We start from the raw sequence: 15024 nt of genomic DNA, 5'->3' as shown, positions 1-15024 counted from the left end.
CTCTGACCCAGGAAGTCTCCCTCACCTTCCAAATCATAGCAGATCCACTTCAGGCTGGGGCTTACATCAGGGGACAGGACTGTGGAGGTAATCTCTCCATAGCTGTAACCCCTCTCTCCCCAGACAGAGAGCGCTGCATGTATGTGCCCACATCTGCCCTGCTCATTCCTTCATGCTCCCTGCAGTCTCTGTCCGCCCTTGTGTTTCCCATCCTCTCCATTACTGTACAGTAACTTATAATATCACAGATTCTGCTGTTTCTGAATGTTTGTTTCATCTGTTTTACATGTTATTCAGAATAATTAATCATTATTTTTGGGGTGTGGAACCAATTGTCTGCATTTCTATGATTTCTTATGGGAAACTTTGCTTTGGTTTAAGAGTGGATGCGGATTACAAACGCCGTCCCGGAACGAAAAATGCTCGTAATCCAAGGCACCACTGTATATACATAGGAGATAGATAGACAGACAGACAGTAGATAGATAGATAGATAGATAGATAGATAGATAGATAGATAGATAGATAGACAGACAGGAGATAGATAGATAGATAGATAGGAGATAGATAGATAGGAGATAGATAGATAGGAGATAGATAGATAGATAGATAGATAGATAGATAGATAGATAGATAGATAGATAGATAGATAGATAGGAGATAGATAGATAGGTAGGAGATAGATAGATAGATAGGAGATAGATAGATAGGTAGGAGATAGATAGATAGATAGATAGATAGATAGATAGATAGATAGATAGGAGATAGATAGATAGGAGATAGATAGATAGATAGATAGATAGATAGATAGATAGATAGATAGGAGATAGATAGATAAATAGATAGATAGGAGATAGATAGATAGGAGATAGATAGATAGATAGATAGATAGATAGATAGATAGATAGATAGGAGATAGATAGATAAATAGATAGATAGATAGATAGATAGATAGGAGATAGATAAATAGGAGATAGATAGATAGATAGATAGATAGATAGATAGGAGATAGATAGATAGATAGATAGATAGGAGATAGATAGATAGATAGATAGATAGATAGATAGATAGATAGATAGATAGATAGATAGAGATGGCTCAGTATTTTGTGCTCTCTTCTGGCCTGTGCAGTACAAGTCATTACACAACAGCTGTTCCCCTTCCAGCGTATATATGGTATTTAGTCTCCATTATGCTGAAAGCCTTTGCTTGATCTGCTGACTGATAAATATATACCAGGGTGTATAAATAGATGCACAAACCAAAGCTGCTGTAAGTCATATTCTCAGGGATATGCTTAAAGGGGTTGTCCAGGGACATAATAGTTTCCATTTAGCTGAGGGTGGTGTAAAAAATAAAAGTCATGATCGCCTCCCCACCTGACGTCATCTGGGGCCTTCCAAGTTGAGCCCTGCTCAGGAGCTGCCTGCTCAGCCAATCACTGGCCTCTGCAGTGTCCTGCATCAATCACTGATTGGCTAAGCGGGCAGCCCCTCCCCTCTGTCTGCAGCCTTCTCATGGATGGAGTGATGTGCTGTCAAGATGAGAAGGTGACGCTAGTTGATGACAGTACTTAAATATATTAGTAAGCCGCTGATATTACTGTTCCAAACTCTCTTGGAGATATTATACCTGAAGTGGCAAACCTCTAAAGGTGACCGTACACTTCAGACAGCGTTTATATGAAAATAATAAACTCACTATACTCACCTCCTCCAGTCCCTCACCTCTGCTGCACTAATGCTCCTGCTTTCCTGCTTTTATTTGCTTTCTGGACTGTGTGCCATCTCCTGTACTACAAGACCCGCCCACTTTACCAATCAGTGATGGAGGCGGGACACTGCTTTGTTCACTGATTGGCTTAGTGGGTGGGTCCTATATTTGTTACAATCCTTTCCTAATGCTGACAGCTCCCTTGTAGGGGTCAGGTGTTCTTGCAGCTAACCTGCTAAAGTCTTATACTTGCACATTTTTTGTTTCAGGAATACAAATTACAAACTGATTTCAGTATTTTTTCCCTCATTTAAAGGGGAACTCGGGTTACAAAAAACTGTTTTCAAATCAACTGTCAGAAAGTTTTACAGATTTGTAAATTGCTTTCCAGTTTTCCAGTACATATCAGCTGCTGTATGTCCCGTAGGAACCTCTGCCCCCCATCATTTGCAACATTGATGTGTGTGTGTGTGTGGGTATTTCTCAGTGCAAAAAAGCTTCAGTATCAGAAGACTCTATAAAGCAGAGCCATCTGCAACAGCGACAATGGCTCCTAGATATATACAATGTCTTTCAAAGGCAATAAAGAAGCTATGGAGAGAAAGCGATAGGTTTACCCTTTCTTTTTATAGGCTATGTTCACACTACATAAAAAACACGTCCGTATTTCATAAAAACGGCCGTACTTGCGCACACAATGGCTGTTGTTATGAAATATTGCCGTGTTTTTTACGTAGTGTGAACCCGGTCATATACTGTATTTGAATGATCACTTAAAGAGGAACTGTCACCCCCGGTGCCGGGGTGACAGGCTCCTGACCCCCACTAGAGCCCCTCATCCTTACTTGATCGCGCCGATCCCGGGACGGAGATATCCACATGGGAAGCCCGGTGCGCGCGCCGCTGAGAACAGTCCGTTGCTCATAGAGAATGAATGAAGCGTCAGACTCACCATTCATTCTCTATGTGCGACGTATCCATATTAGCGGTAAGTATGAGGGACTCTAGCGAGGGGTCAAGATACCGGACAACTAAAAAAAAAATCAAATTAATTAGTGTCAGAAAGTTATATATATTTGTAATTTACTTTTATTTAAAAATCTCCAGTCTTCCAGTACTTATCAGCTGCTGTATGTCCTGCAGGAAGTGTTGTTTTCTCTCCAATCTGACACAGTGCTCTCTGCTGCCACCTCTGTCTATGTCAGGAACTGTCCAGAGCAGCAGCAAACCCCAATAGAAAACCTCTCCTGCTCTGGACAGTTCCTGACATGGACAGAGGTGGCAGCAGAGAGCACTGTGTCAGATTGGAGAGAAAACAGCACTTCCTGCAGGACATACAGCAGCTGACAAATACTTGAAGACTGGAGTTTTTTTTTTAAATAAAAGCAAAGTAATATATATATATATATATATATATATATATATCTTTTTGACATTTGATTTGAAAAATTTTTTTTTCTATCAGAGACCCCCTTTAATATATCTTTGACTTCGGGATGGACTAAAAAGTCTAAGAAGTGTCCACTGGAATTCGATCCACACTCCAGGTATTTCCAGGGTCTAAGGTCAAACTCTGTGTGAGGAGGGGGATAGGACGCTCCTCTCTCTTCCTCTCTCTCTCTCTCTCTCTCACTCTCTGGGGATAGAGAGGCTGGGCTAAAATAGGCTCCTCCCACCACGTTACCTATGTGAGTGTATGGAACAGTGCAAGTCTATGGGCTCAACAAAAAGGTGCAAGAACACACAAAATGGTACATAGGTGCAAAAACCCCACAGTCCTGAGAAGCAACGTCCGGCAACCAATAGAAACCAATATAAACCATACAGTGGGACGCTGGGAAAAGTTTTACACTCCAAATCCCTCATCGGATGTCATTCAACAACCTACATCGTGTTTCCGGGGCTGAGTGTTGTAAAGATGGCCGCACACGCTCATCTCAAAGGATCCTTCAATATATTTTCCTGAGGAAAAATCATATTGGTTGTAGATGACCTCCTTAAAGGGATTTAAATCATTACCTGGCAACAGTTTAAATCATTACTTGTCTACAGCATAGTTAATAGGTGTTTGATTGATGGTGGTCTGACCCCTGGGACCCCCACCAATCACGAGAACGATTGTCTCTAGTTCTGAAGAGTACCAAACTATTCATTCTTTATGGGACAGTTTAAGAGTTCCGCACTTCCCTAATCTTTGGCCGTTCCAATAGTCAGACCACTACTGATATGTTAACGCCCTTCCACTGGATATTTACATTCTTTGGATACCCCCTTTAAGAAGTGACCTACCCCTTTTACCACTTGTGGGCCAAGGCTGTCGTAATTAATGAGATGTTGCAGCAAATATGTGAACAGGGTCTTAAAAAAACACTCCTGGGTCTTAAAAAACACTCCAAAAATCCCACAGGTTTTCCCTCACAGGACAGTTTGCCCACATCAAAGATGGCGGCGGAGGTAAAAGAAAACAAAAAAAAGCAGTTGTTGTAGCTGTTGACTGAGTAACCATAACCGCCACTCTGGCCCCGCCCCTCATGTTTACCCGCCCTTTTTTTCCCCTCAGATGACATCAGTGAGTCCGGTTGGTGGCTCCGCCCTGTAGAGAGGACGTAGCGAATGGGAGTTGGAATCCTGCCCTGTGACGTCGTCGCCCCGCCCCCCGCCTTTCTCCCCTCAGTTCATGTCGCGTACGGTGTAGAGACGGCGGCGGCGGAGTGCGCGGAGCTTGATGGAGACCTGACTGAGGAGAGTTCACCCGCCGGGAGCCGCCATTACCGACTCGTTGGGAACTTTATTTCTTTTATATTCTCCCTTCTGTGAGACTGACTGGTGGAATCAAGATGTACGCCGGAGCCGGCCCTGGTGAGTGCTGTGCGGAGGGTTACGGGGTCTCCGGTACATACTCGGGGGGGCTGCCGGTGTTTCGCTCTATTTCTCTCCTCCCCCGGCCGTTACCGGGCCTCCTCGGCGCCATCTTGAAGCAGGCGACCTAAGTAGTTTTGTTTGATATAGATTTTTAATAGCTCTTCGTAACGGTCGCGGCGCGCGAAGTCCCGCTTGAGGAGCTTTTTTTTTGGTCACGTGCCAGGCGTCCCGAGGTATGCTGGGTAAACCCGTCTTAAAGGGCCAGGCGACCTGTAGACGGGTTTTTGTTCCTTTCCTTCGCAATTTGTGTAAGTTCGATCTGTGTAGTGTAGGGAGATCTGCATAGGTGTTTGTATATATTATATGGAGGTAGTATGCTGTTATTTCTTCCAGATCTCTGCTTCTTGTGTGTGTGAAAGGGAACTTTATGGGCTGGGTGAGTGCCGCATGCTTCCTGCTAGATGATGGAACTCTCAGAGACCCTCCAATAGTCATACTGTGCTGGTGGCTGTTGGGGTCCATCTTGCGATTGGCTGTTGGGGTCCATCTTGCGATTGGCTGATGGGGTATTCAAATGATGGAACCAACAAGTGGAAATCTGGAAACAGGTGTGAGCAGAGTCTAATGGTGCGTTTACACAGAACGTTTATCGTTCGAATTTTCGCAGTAACGATCAAATTTGATCGATAAGCGGCTCGTGTAAACACAGCGAACGATCGAGCGACGTCTTTGGTCTTTCGCTAAAAATTTGCAGATCGCTTTATGTAAACAGTCTTTCAAAGATCCACCCTATGTGTAAAATGGGCTTAAGCGATCTTAAAAACGATCGCAATAGCGATTTTTCAAACGATTTTTTTCGTTGATCGTTATGAACACCAAATCGTTGCTTCGAAATCGTTAAACGATCTATTGGGCGAATTGTCGCTTCATGTAAACGGACCATTAGGCCAGGTTTATATCGGCGTTTAGATTTATTCGCCTGCTTTCTGTTTGGTGCCTGAACGCATTATACCCACGGAAAAAACGGGCGCTATTGATTTCAGCATCTGTACTCCCCCCTGTTAACGTTTAGGCCTCATCTACACGTTTAGTGGGTTTTCAGGAATGTTTATGTCCACGATCCGCTAAAAAATTGCCTATCTGACCTCCAAGGGTGAATCTACAACGATTACAACCTGGATTAGAATAGAACACGTCCTATTTTTTTTGCGGTGTGAATTGCGGATGTTTAAAGGAGAAGTCCGGCCATTTTTACAATTCTGCACCGGGGGGGGGGGGGAATTTGATAACAAGTTTAAGCTTGCCTCACCCTGTGCCAGCGGTGAGCGGGTTGCCTGTCCAAGGGACCCCTGCCGGGATCTTGGCACTGCACACGTCATGATTGGCCGCTCAACCATACAGAGACCGGTCCTGCCTCTCGCTGTAGGCGCGAGGAGAGGTAAGTTCCTACTCATTATTAAATTTCCCCCTGCCGACTGCTGAATTTTAAAGTGACTGTACCACCAGGCCCAGGCTGAAGCACTGGAGGCGGGCCGACCACCCTTAGTGGAAGGAAACCCCTGCCCCTCTTATGATAGAGTTCCATTGATTCTAATGGAGTCACGTTATGGAGGGGCTGGGGTTTCTTCCCACTAAGGGTGGGTCGGCCCGCCTCCAGTGCTTCAGCCTGGGCCTGGTGGTACAGTCACTTTAAATATGGCCAGACTTCTTTAAATGGGTTCTCCAGCTTTACAAACTTGTCCACTTTCTTCCAGAGACAGCACCACTCTTGTCTCCAGGTCAGGTGTGGTTTGCAATTAAGCTTCATTCACTTCAACAGGACTGAGTTATGCTGCGTTTACACAGAGCGCTATTTTGCCCAATTAAACGATTAACGATTTAAAAGTATTGATGTGTTTTTTATAACGATCAGCGTTTAGACTGAACAGTATATCGTCTGGAAAAATCGTTATTATAATCATTTTAATATTGCTGAAGCCCATCTCACACACAGGGGTAAATAGATGAAAGACTGTTTACAGGAAGCGATCTGCAAATATTTAGTGTACGACCGATGGCGATTTGAGAACATGTTAAAAGATCAAAATGAACAAATTCTCGCTCGTCACTTGATCGTTTGCTGTGTTTACACGAGCCGATAATCACTCAAATGTGATCGTTATTGCGAAAATTCAAACGATAATCGTTCTGTGTAAACGCACCATAACAAAACTGTTGAGACAAAAGCGGTGCTGTCTCTGGAAGAAAGTGGCCATGTTTTTGTAGAGCTTGATATAACCCCTTTAAAATTACGCATAGTGTGAATAGCCCAATAAATCAATGTTCTCGCAATTACAGCTACATTGATGGAATAAGAACTTCTGGCTTTTTTTTTTTTTTTTGAGTGGGAAATAAAGTGCATTGTTATAAACGGAAAGTGAAGCTATGTTTTACATTGAGCTCTATGGTAAAGGATGTAAACAGAAGGCGATTCTTACTGTGTCCATCATGTTTGTGTCACGTGTTTTTTTTTTTCTTTTGTTTTTTTTTATTCACTCAAACATGCTGAAACAGGCGCAATCCTTAGGGGGCTTTCACGCGTTCCGTAGTTACAGTCCGTGCACAGATGATGTCTACCAGATTTCAGTGGTTGTGGCATCAAAGTTTATCATCATGCTGGGAGCTCCGAAATTGTTTAATTCTTTGGTTTCACAGCTCCTGGCAGCATAGTGAGTGATGATGCTTGGAAGTCCCTTTAGCTGCATATGGTCTGGGATTAGGAACATGTGAATGCTCCCTTAGGCCCCGTTCACACTGTGGAATCGGCGCCGAGCCGCACACGCTCTCCCATTGTAATTGATAGAAGGCAGGAGTCAGCGCCGAGTCCACCCAGAATCTCTGCGCCGAATCCGTTGTGTGAATGTGGCCTTAGGGCCCATTACACAAGACGATTGTTGTGCGAAAAATTGTTATCATTTTAAATTTAAATGATAATTGTTCTGTGTAATTGCAGGCAACGATCGAAAAATCGGTCGTATGTCGTTGATCGTTGATTTAGATCTGAACCCTAAAATTATCCTTAATCGTTTGCTGTAATTCCACATTCGTTCGCTCAAGCTCCGCATTTGTTCACGAATCGTTCAGTGTAATAGCACATTGTCCATTGTTTTGCTGGGATCAGGAGGAGCAAACGATCATAGTAACGATCGCAATAACGATTGTATCTAACGACCATCGTTCTGTGTAATATGGTGAACGATTTTAGGTTAACAATAAACAATGTCGTTTGCAATCGTTAGTCGTTAATGGTTAAAAATCGCTCCGTGTAATAGGACCCTTACACTTGTTGCACATGTGCAGACCCGATGCATGGGAAATCCATTCGCCTGCCAGAAGGTTGGGCATCCATGGTTAACTACCACGCCAGGTTGTTACTGTGTGTGCCCTCTATTATGATACAAATGGGCTCATGCACAGTACCGACCCGGCTTAGTTGTGTCCACAGATGCACAACCTTCAGCTGGATTTCACAAGCATCGGGTGTGCACACATCGTGACAGATACCATTTAAATATACAGTTTAGGCCTCATTCACACGTCTGCAAAATCTATGTAATTGCGAAAACTTAAAGGAAAACTATCAGCGGGTTAAATGACTCTAACCTGCTCATAGCCCCCTAATGTGCACGTGGCACCAAGGTGGAAGGTATGTCTCTTACCTTCCTCTTCGGCGCCGTTCCTGTGCAGTTAGCAGTGTAATATCTGGAGCACTTCCCGTCCCCAGAGCCCAGCCGTCCTGTCCGCTCCATTCATTATCATTAGAATGAGTGGGCTGGGTCAGCGTGATGGGGGCGGGACAGTGCTTCAACTACTAACTACACGGGAATGGCCCCGTGCGCATTAGGGTCTAGCAGCAGGTTAGATTTGTCTAACATACTGATAGTTGCTCTTTAAGTGCCATAGGTTTCTATTAGAGATAGCAAATTACATTAATAGCGAAGCGCTTTTTTATATCCCCAATCCGCTCATCGGCCGACTTCCATTTAATTGACTGCTGCTCCTCCCCGGATGCTGTGTTAGAGTGCATTCATAACGGCAGATTTAATCTAAACAACTGGACAGAGCATGAAATCTGCTTCGGATCCTGTATGTGTGAATGCACCCTAAAGCTGGGTCCAGTCCTGGGGAACTGGGAGAAGTTTTCCAGGATTGGATCCAGTTTTTCCCAGCAACCAGGGAGGAGCAGCAGTCAATTAAATGGAAGCCGGCTGATGAGCGGATATAAGAGCGCTTCACTATTACTGTAAATTCGCTCATCTCTAGTTGCTGTGTGTTTATTCACACACGCAATTTCTGCTGTTCAGGCTGTGGTGTGTGCCAGAAAAAAACAGGACATGTTATAAAGCGGACACGTAATTGCAGAACAGGTTACTGTCTATATTGTAGTGGTCCGTGATTTGCAGACCACTATGGATACACAAAGTTCTGTCCACGATTGCAGGCAGAACTTTGGATGTATGAATATAGCCTAAGACCGAAGACGTTCCGTGGGCAGCTGCTCGGCTGTGTAAGTACAGTACCGCAAAGACTTCAACTGTTTTGGGTTTCCGATAATCCGTTGCACACCACTGGTATATACAGACTGTGCGTGGGAATAAGGCCTAAGGGTAAATTCACACACAGCAGATTCCTCACCTGATCAATCCCGTCCAAACAGCAGCAGGTGCACCGATTTCTGCAGGCCTCATTGAAACGAATTCTGCTTGACCCTAAAAAAAAAAACTTCAGAGAAAGTGTAAAGTCTCTGTTCACACACTTCTAGGAGAAAATGCCCTGAGATTTGATAGTATAGATACCGCTACATGCTGCACTTATCATTGCTATAGGAGGTTGATGTTTTCCAGGCTTTGGGTTGAGGTCAGTGCTGGTAAAGTTGCATCCAACCTGTAACATAAATTCCGCTGCCTTGTATTTTTTGCGTTGCAGTTGCATCGGACTGAGGATCACAATGCAGCCGCGTTTACAGTCACTAGATGTCACAATGCAACACTGATCTGTGATGGTGCACTGTCCCTAAAACTGCACCCACTACACTTGTGCCCATGTAGTTACCAACCTTGTGCTAAGCAAAAGAGATAGAAGTATTTTGCTGTATTCGGCCCCATATTCTCTCCATGGAAAGGTCAGGTCAGGTGATCGACACTCGGCTGAGCACTTTAGCCCCTCCATTTTAGCATCACATTGAACACCAATTATTAAAACCTATGATTGGTGTTTAATGGATTTGTCTAATGCTGCTTTTACACGAAACGATAATTTGCCCGATCGTACGATTAACAATGTCGGAGTAACGATCAGTGCTTAGACGGTACAATATATCGTACAGAAAATTTGTTTTGCGATCGCTTAAGCCTATCTCACACATTGGTTAAATCGGCTAATGACTGTTCACACTGAACGATCTGCGAATTTTTTGCGAACGATCAACGACAATTTGAGAACATGTTCAAAGATCAAAATGAACAATTTCTCGTTCGTTGTGTGATCATTTGCTGCGTTTACACATACGATTTTCGTTCGAATTCTATTGTTATTGCGCAAATTTACACAATGATCGTTACGTGTAAACGCACCATAAGTGTTTGGGTTTGGCAATGTTCTCCAAAGCCGAAAGCTTGGTGTTAGATTTGCCGGGCTACAGAAGTTGGATCAAGTCCTGTAAAATATGGATACACCAGGACTCCCTAGGACGGCATCAGTCTTCTGCAGCAGTGGGGATTCAGATGCTACACACTCTGGTTCAAACAAATCTGATTGTTATGGAGGTTTGCTTGTCAAGCAGCTTTATTATATACTTTATGTTCTGTGTAGACAAAAAAAAGTCACTGCCTGCCCAGTCTGCGTCTGGTTATACTTATCATATAGCTCCACATAGACGTGCACACCCGGCTTGGTGAAGTTTGCAGGTGTTCTGAATAGAAAGAGGGCAGCAAGCCACTTCCATGGACTCGGAGATTGGCTTGTCTTCCCCAAGAACAAAAGGATCAAGCATGTTGTAATTCAGCTTGCCCAATCCTTCCCTCTGTCAGGAGGACAGTCAGGGACGTTAGATCAGTCATCTTCAACCTTTGGCCTTCCAGCTGTTTTGCTAAACTACAACTCCCAGTTGGCTTGCCTGGAATTAGTAGTTATTAACAGCCAGAGGGCCACAGGTTGAAGACCATGGTGGCAAAATCTCTTTATTTCATGGTGTACGCCTCGGTTACTTTACTAAAGCGCAAATTTTTAGAAGGCTGATCATGTTGCATTTAATGAAATCATGTGATGTGACGTGACTCCGGGGCGCAGAGCGTCACATGGCGCTGGTAGATTATGCTTCCCATGTCCTGTTCAGCTACTACACTGAGATAGATAGATAGATAGATAGATAGATGTATCTATCTATATCTATATATGTGTGTGTATATTGTTCATTGTGCTGGCCAGGGAGTTGTAGAGCTCTCTGGCTGACATAGGGCTTGTTTCCACATCCAGTATCCCACGTGGCACGTGTCACTGTCACACAATGCAGAAAGCCACAGATGCCACAAACCACCACACAAGGCTACATTTATTTTGTTCACTTCCTAAAGGTGACGCCTCATAGACACTGGTGCATGTGAACTTCTGTCTCTCATAGGTGGTTGTGTAGCTGTCAGGTCAGTACAGACTCCATGGTTCCTGTGCCTTTATGGGTAATGCTGAAGCAGCATCTGATGGATGCATATGGGACATACATAATGCCCTGGCTGAAAGAAAAGATTCTGCTAGATATGGCGTTTGTTTTGGGGAACCTGTCATGTTAAGAATGCTTCCCAATCTGCCGGCGGCATGTTGTATAGATAGAGCCAGTGGAGCTGAGATGATTGATATAGAGTCCTATGGGAACATTGCCAGAATAATTTATTAATGTGGATCTTTGCTCTTTGTGGGCTAGGAAGTCAAGTGCAAGGTCCTACTGAGTGATTGACAGCTCTCTGTATAAACACTTAAACACAGCTGTCAGTCACTGAGTATTACTGCCATTGTGACTACAAAGCAGAATGAGCAGAAGTTTCCATGATTATATGACTAATACAGTTCTGTTTAAAAATCTCCAGTCTCCCAGTACATATCAGCTGCTGTATGTTCTGCAGGAAGTGGTGAATTCTCTCCAGTCTGACACAGTGCTCTCTGCTGCCACCTCTGTCCATGTCAGGAACTGTCCAGAGCAGGAGAGGTTTTCTATGGAGATTTTCTGCTGCTCTGGACATGGACAGAGGTGGCAGCAGAGAGCACTGTGTCAGACTGGAGAGAATACACCACTTCCTGCAAATCATACAGCATCTGTTAAGTATTGGAAGATTGGAGAGTTTTAAGTAGAAGTAAATTACATATCTGTATAACTTTCTGAAACCAATTGATTTGAAAGGGGGAAAAAAATGTTGTGTTTAAGATCTCCATACACCTAATATGATCTGATTGTCTGTCAGTTAATGAAAGTGTTTGGCCGCATGACTGGCAGGTATTAGGGTTAAGCAATTTACCAATGCAGCTGATCGCTAAGTTGGCGTGTACCACGGATCAAGTTGTGGTATCATTATTATTAGTGGTTGTGACAGTAGTTAAAGGGGTTATCCATTGTGGGGGTGGCTGAAATAAAAGACGTCCACTCACCTCCCCGGTTCCAGCGGCGGGTCACTCATCGCGGCGCTCCGGTACTCTGTTCCCGCCCGTATCCTGGTGACTGACGCGGCTCTGAGACGTAGCGTCTCGGGCGGCGTCAGACACCAGGAAGCGGCCGGGGACCGGAGCGCCGCGATGAGTGACCCGCCGCTGGAACCGGGGAGGTGAGTGGACGTCTTTTATTTCAGCCACCTCCTCCCCAGTCCCCCCCAGAAAGTGCCCCCATGCTGGAGCACCACTTTAACTAGTAGTGTCAGGATCAGTAATGTAATGTATGTACAGAGTGTCACCACCAGCAGAGTAGTGAGTGCAGTTCTGGATTTGCTTTATTACTATCTAGAGCTTGGGTGATGGGTAAAAGGTAGCTCTAGCATTATTTAAATGGACTTCAACCACAGATAATGAGGCCCAGGCACCCTCTTGGTCAGTCTGGTGAGGCCCAGGCATTGCCTTAAAGGGGTTATCCAGCGTTACAAAAACATGGCCACTTTGAAGTAAATGGAGCTTAATTGCAAACCACACCTGAACTGGAGACAACAGTAGGGGGAAAAGTGGCCATGTTTTTGTAGTGCTGGATAACCCCTTTAATCTTTTGGGTGAGGCTCCAGTAGAAAAAGTTTGAGAAGCACTGTAATACAGGATGTAACTCGGGATCAGTAATGTATGTACACAGTGACCCCGCCAGCAGAATAGTGAATGCAGCTCTGGGGTATAATACAGGATGTAACTCAGGATCAGTAATGTATGTACACAGTAGGGCTGGGCGATATGGCCAAAAAATAAAATCTCGATTTTTAAAAAATTTTGGACGATTCTCGATTTAAATCTCGATTTTTTTTGTTTTTGCTAAATAAATAGGACATTTTTCTCCCTGCAGCATCAGATACGATTTTATTGACGTTTGAGACAACTATATTGTTTCCCAGTGTAACAGTGCTCCTCCTGTGCCCCCATGTAGTAGACAAACACATTGTGTGCCCCATATAAGTAGTTTTCCCAAATATGTGCCCTATGTACTCTGTGCCCCCATATAGTATAGGCGATCTTCTTTGTGCCTTCATCTAGGTAGGGAGTAGTAGTGAGGGTATAGTGGATAAGGGGTGTAATAGTACAGGTAAAGATGAGGAGTGTGGTAGTAGTACGGGTATAGATGATGGGTGTAGTAGTACTACTGAGGGGGTATGGGGTGGACTGGGGGTCACTGAGTGGGTATGGGGCAGGCTGGGGGTCACTGAGGGGTATGAGGCAGGTTGGGGGTCACTGAGGGGTATGAAGCAGGCTAAGGGTCACTGAGGGGTATGGGGCAGGCTGGGGGTCACTGAGGGGTATGAGGCAGGCTGGGGGTCACTGAGGGGTATGAGGCAGGCTGGGGGTCACTGAGGGGTATGGGGCAGGCTGGGGGTCACTGAGGGGTATGGGGCAGGCTAAGGGTCACTGAGGGGTATGGGGCAGGCTGGGGGTCACTGAGGGGTATGAGGCAGGCTGGGGGTCACTGAGGGGTATGGGGCAGCTGAGGGGACACTGAGGGGTATGGGGCAGGCTGGGGGTCACTGAGGGGTATGGGGCAGGCTGGGGGTCACTGAGGGGTATGGGGCAGGCTGGGGGTCACTGAGGGGTATGGGGCAGCTGAGGGGACACTGAGGGGTATGGGGCAGGCTGGGGGTCACTGAGGGGTATGAGGCAGGCTGGGGGTCACTGAGGGGTATGGGGCAGGCTGGGGGTCACTGAGGGGTATGGGGCAGGCTGGGGGTCACTGAGGGGTATGGGGCAGGCTGGGGGTCACTGAGGGGTATGGGGCAGGCTGGGGGTCACTGAGGGATATGAAGCCGGCTGGGGGTCACTCAGGGGTATGGGGCAGCTGAGGGGACACTGAGGGGTATGGGGCAGCTGAGGGGGTATGGGGCAGCTGAGGGGACACTGAGGGGGTATGGGGCAGCTGAGGGGACACTGAGGGGGTATGGGGCAGCTGAGGGGACACTGAGGGGGTATGGGGCAGCTGAGGGGACACTGAGGGGGTATGGGGCAGCTGAGGGGACACTGAGGGGGTATGGGGCAGCTGAGGGGACACTGAGGGGGTATGGGGCAGCTGAGGGGACACTGAGGGGGTATGGGGCAGCTGAGGGGGACTAGGCAGGCGTGGTAAAGTGTCAGGACTGCGCGGTGAGGTGCAGGGCCGGCAGTCAGGAGAGATGTGGTACCGGCGGCTCCAGCCTCTTCACAGAGCCGCGGCTGACCTCTCCCGCCCCTTACACGTTAGTGCCGCGCTGAGCTGCGTCCCGCTCTCTTACTGTCACACGTGCAGGTCCTGTTCTGTGGAGGAGGCGGCAGGGATCGCAGCAGAAGGAGAGAACGTCGCTGCGGGTCCTGGAGCTGTACAGCGGTCAGCCGCGGCTCTGTGAAGAGGCTGGAGCCGCCGATACCACATCTCTCCTGACCGCCGGCCCTGCACCTCACCGCGCCGTCCTGCAACTCTCTCCGGACCCGACACTTTACCGCGCCGCCCGCAATGATTTTTTGTGAAAATCGAATTTACGATTTTCACAAAAAATCAAATCTATTCTAACTGCCTGGGCGATTAATCGAATTAATTCGATTAATCGCCCAGCCCTAGTACACAGTGACCCCACCAGCAGAATAGTGAGTGCAGCTCTGGGGTATAATACAGGATTTAACTCAGGATCAGTAATGTATGTACACAGTGACCCCACCAGCAGAATAGTGAGTGCAGCTCTGGGGTATAATACAGGATGTAACTCAGGATCAGTA

At 46.1% G+C, this 15024-nt stretch overlaps 1 protein-coding gene across 4 annotated transcripts in view; it reads left to right on the top strand.

Moving 5' to 3' along the window:
• Positions 1-4283: 4283 nt before the first annotated feature.
• AGO2 (argonaute RISC catalytic component 2) overlaps positions 4284-15024 on the top strand; it is a 52378-nt gene continuing 41637 nt past the window's right edge. For all 4 annotated transcript variants that reach the window (XR_011361607.1, XR_011361606.1, XM_069957050.1 and 1 more), the window contains exon 1: positions 4284-4572. Coding sequence is in view for 2 of the 4 variants with exons in the window: in XM_069957050.1 (XP_069813151.1) it covers positions 4551-4572 (22 nt within the window). In the remaining 2 variants the exon portion in view is untranslated. The remainder of the gene's footprint in view (positions 4573-15024) is intronic.

The sequence above is a fragment of the Dendropsophus ebraccatus genome, chromosome 2 (assembly GCF_027789765.1).
Source record: "Dendropsophus ebraccatus isolate aDenEbr1 chromosome 2, aDenEbr1.pat, whole genome shotgun sequence".
NCBI classification, from domain to species: domain Eukaryota; kingdom Metazoa; phylum Chordata; class Amphibia; order Anura; family Hylidae; genus Dendropsophus; species Dendropsophus ebraccatus.
This window is presented reverse-complemented; position numbering and strand designations above follow the sequence as displayed.